Source organism: Amphiura filiformis, chromosome 15 (genome assembly GCF_039555335.1).
Source record: "Amphiura filiformis chromosome 15, Afil_fr2py, whole genome shotgun sequence".
Lineage (NCBI taxonomy): Eukaryota > Metazoa > Echinodermata > Ophiuroidea > Amphilepidida > Amphiuridae > Amphiura > Amphiura filiformis.
Genome location: NC_092642.1, coordinates 18,136,142 through 18,139,433, shown reverse-complemented (window position 1 = coordinate 18,139,433; position 3,292 = coordinate 18,136,142). Strand labels below are relative to the sequence as shown.

The 3,292-nt window shown below is 39.9% G+C and overlaps 1 protein-coding gene across 1 annotated transcript; it reads left to right on the top strand.

Annotated features, from left to right (window-relative positions):
* Positions 1–310: 310 nt before the first annotated feature.
* Positions 311–2,218, top strand: LOC140170757 (uncharacterized). The gene has a single exon (XM_072193985.1). It carries the CDS (start codon positions 311–313, stop codon positions 2,216–2,218), a length of 1,908 nt encoding a protein of 635 aa, XP_072050086.1.
* The last annotated feature ends 1,074 nt before the right edge of the window (positions 2,219–3,292 follow it).

The following is a 3,292-nucleotide window of genomic DNA, read 5'->3' as shown; positions in this document are numbered from 1 at the left end:
GTATTAAAATCTATGACTATTTCCTTATCTGTTTGATTCCTTATAGATTTCACACTTACGGGAGTCAGCATGCCTCGAAGACAATTGTCAAGAGACTTCCACAGGCAGTCGATAAAGAAAGAAGCCACAGCTATGTGACCCCTCATCCAGGGATTTGTTGCACGACTGAATCAAAATTTTATACGAATAATGATGTAATCAAATGTGGTATTTGTTTTTCTGTGATTGAGGAACCCAAGTCCCTTCCTTGCCTGCACTCTTTTGTCTAAAATGCCTGACTAAGTGGGTTGAAGACGGAAAGGATATCGTAATGTGTCCACTCTGTCGCCAGCATTCCACCATTCCAACAGAAGGAATCAACGGATTTATCACCAACTTTCTAATCAATACACTAAAAGACCGCGAAGAACTGGCTGCGAAGTTGCAATCAAAGGATGCAAGATTTGTGTGTTCTTACTGCAACGCAATAGACACACATGCCGAGGCTTTTTGTACAGACTGTTGTGGGTTCATATGTCAAGAATGTGGAATGAGACACAAGAAAGTTGTCATCATGCAGAATCACAAAACTGTTAATTTTGCAGATCTTCAGTCAGGAAAGGTTGATATCAAGAGCGTTATGAGACAAGAATACTGTAGAAAACACAAGGGACAGATTCTAGAGTTTTTCTGCAAAACGTGTGATGTACTTGTATGTGTCGGATGCACTGATGTTGACCACTTGGGACACACCAGGATCAAGCTTAAAAGTAGCACCGACGATCAAAAGTCCGAAATCAAACAACTATCAACAGAGTGTGGGAAAATAAGCCAGGTGGTTGCAAAGGCTTTGAAGTGTGTTGACAAAGTCCGAAATGAGCTACAAAAAGGTGTCGAGAAAGCTAAAGCAGACCTACATCTAGCTGCTGAAGAATTTCGAAAGAAAGTGCTAGCTCAGATACAGCAGAAAGAGATCGATATAGAGGGACAAATTACCCAGGCTGCAACAGAGAACATCAATCAGATTGACGCACAGAAGGACATTCTTCAGTTACAGCAAATACGTTTACAGACTCCTTTACAGATGGCATCAGAGGTGACACAAAGTGGATCAGATAATGACTTTGCTCTAATCTTCTCTTCCTTGAAGAGCTGCTTGAATCAATTACGAGATATGAAGGTAGATGATGTCGATGAAAATCTTGGAGAAATTGAATTCACAAGGAATCAATACGTGCTATCTCCCATGCTAAGTCTGGGATATTTGTCAGTTGGTAGCAAAAAGAATGAATATAATCATGGTAAAACAAAGTCAACAGCAACACCAGCAACACAAAAGTCAGACTCATCCGCAACAGCAACAGGGGTTGATAGGCATATACAAGAGGTTCTCGCAGGTGTGCGTGGAACGACGAATGATGGAACATGGAAACTGATCAAACAGTTTGGTTTTGGAAAGTTATCGTGTGGTCGTGATATAGCAATTACATCGGATAGATATTTCATTGTAACTGATTTGGATATATCTTCTGTTCTGCAAGTGTTCAATCAATCTGGTACTTTCAAATGCAAGCTAGATATCGGCCAAGGATTGAAGTCTAGACAAAAATCTTACCCTTGGAATGTAGTAGTTAGCACATATGGAAGGATATTCACCACACAACAGACATCTCATGTGAATGTTTGTGACACAACAGGCACTTTTAAGTATCAATTCGCCACCAGGTCTCCCAGCAATGTATCATGTACGGCACAGAATGCAGAACTCATAGGTCTGGCAATAGATAATCAGGGATGCGTATTTGTAGGTGAATATACACAACAGTATATCAGTAAGCATTTGTTAGATGGATCCCATATCAGTAGCATTAAGGTGCCGATATCACCGTGCTATATTGCAGTCCCATCACAGGATCATATCATTGTCTCAAGTGGATGGGGAGGTACAGCACATATTCTTGATACCAATGGCAATATCATCCATACACTCAACCCTCCTCCAAGTGTGAATACCTGGAATCCTTGTGGTATTTGTTATACATCAGATGATGAAATCTACTTGGCAAACTGTGCGTATGGAGGTGGTTGTGGAGGCATCTACCGATATTCCAAGTCAGGTCAATACCTAGGATGCATAATAAAGCACGTTGAATACCCTGCTGGTCTGACTCTGACTGATGATGACAACACATTGGTCGTTGTTGAGGAGAAAAGTGTGAAGGTTTTCTCTAGAAACTGATCCTTGGTGAGCTTGGTCATCTTGTCATGGAGAGGTATGGTGGTAATGAAATTATAATGTACAAAATTCTCCATCTATCGACCACTTTATTTTTGTGACTTAGTTTTAGTGTCTTTGCAATTTACAAAGCCGCATGTTGACTGAGTTAACTGATTATCAGTCAGTCCCATCAAAATGGGCAACGTTGTTATGTCAAGTCCCACAAGGGACGATGTTATTGATGATATTGTCACCAACTTTTGACCTAAGCCTCGGAAAGATAAATCAGATCAACAGTCCCAGTAAGATCCAATGGGAACCTGCAAGACCTGGATGCTTGATCGAAGGAAAATCCCTCAAACTTCAAAAGGCAACCACCTTCCCTTATCTTGTAATTGCTGATCATGTTGATCATATGCTTGAAGTGGTTACCGAAAACTGCATGTCTAGATTGATCTCTGTCGGCAATCACAAGTTAACACAATGATCAGCCTCAACCGAGACTCCATTGATGACAGAACACTCAATATGTGTGTGTTCGGTTTGCTATAATGTAAGAATCAGAAAGATACAAGCAGTTACCGGAACAGTGCAATAGCCTTCCTCGCAAGACTTTTGAATGAAATGTAAATTTTGTTTGCACTCTGTGCTCTCTCATGTTATCTGCTAGTCGGAAAAGCGGGTTTTGTGAATGTGTTTTTGATACAATTAGCTGTGTCCTTGTGCAATACCGTATTGGTACTGTGTTTTATATGTGTTTCTTTTTATGAACGTTTTCATGTAATACCATATAATTCAGCTCTTAAAAACTGAAATAATGGCAACGACACATTAGCTATGTAAAGTTATTTGAGATTGCTGTGTTATTTTTTATTCGTCGTTTTACATAATACATACATAAAGGTACACTTAAAGGTTTCACTTTTTGTTTGTTTGTTTTACAATGTGTTGAATAGAGGGGGACTTATTTGTCTTCATGGGTTAAGGAGAGACGCGATGGAAGAGTTTGAAAGAGCAATCAGTTGGTGAAATTTATAGATGGTTGAACTCTGGACCTCCGATCACAGTTGGAGGTGTTTGTATTGACCGTCTAAA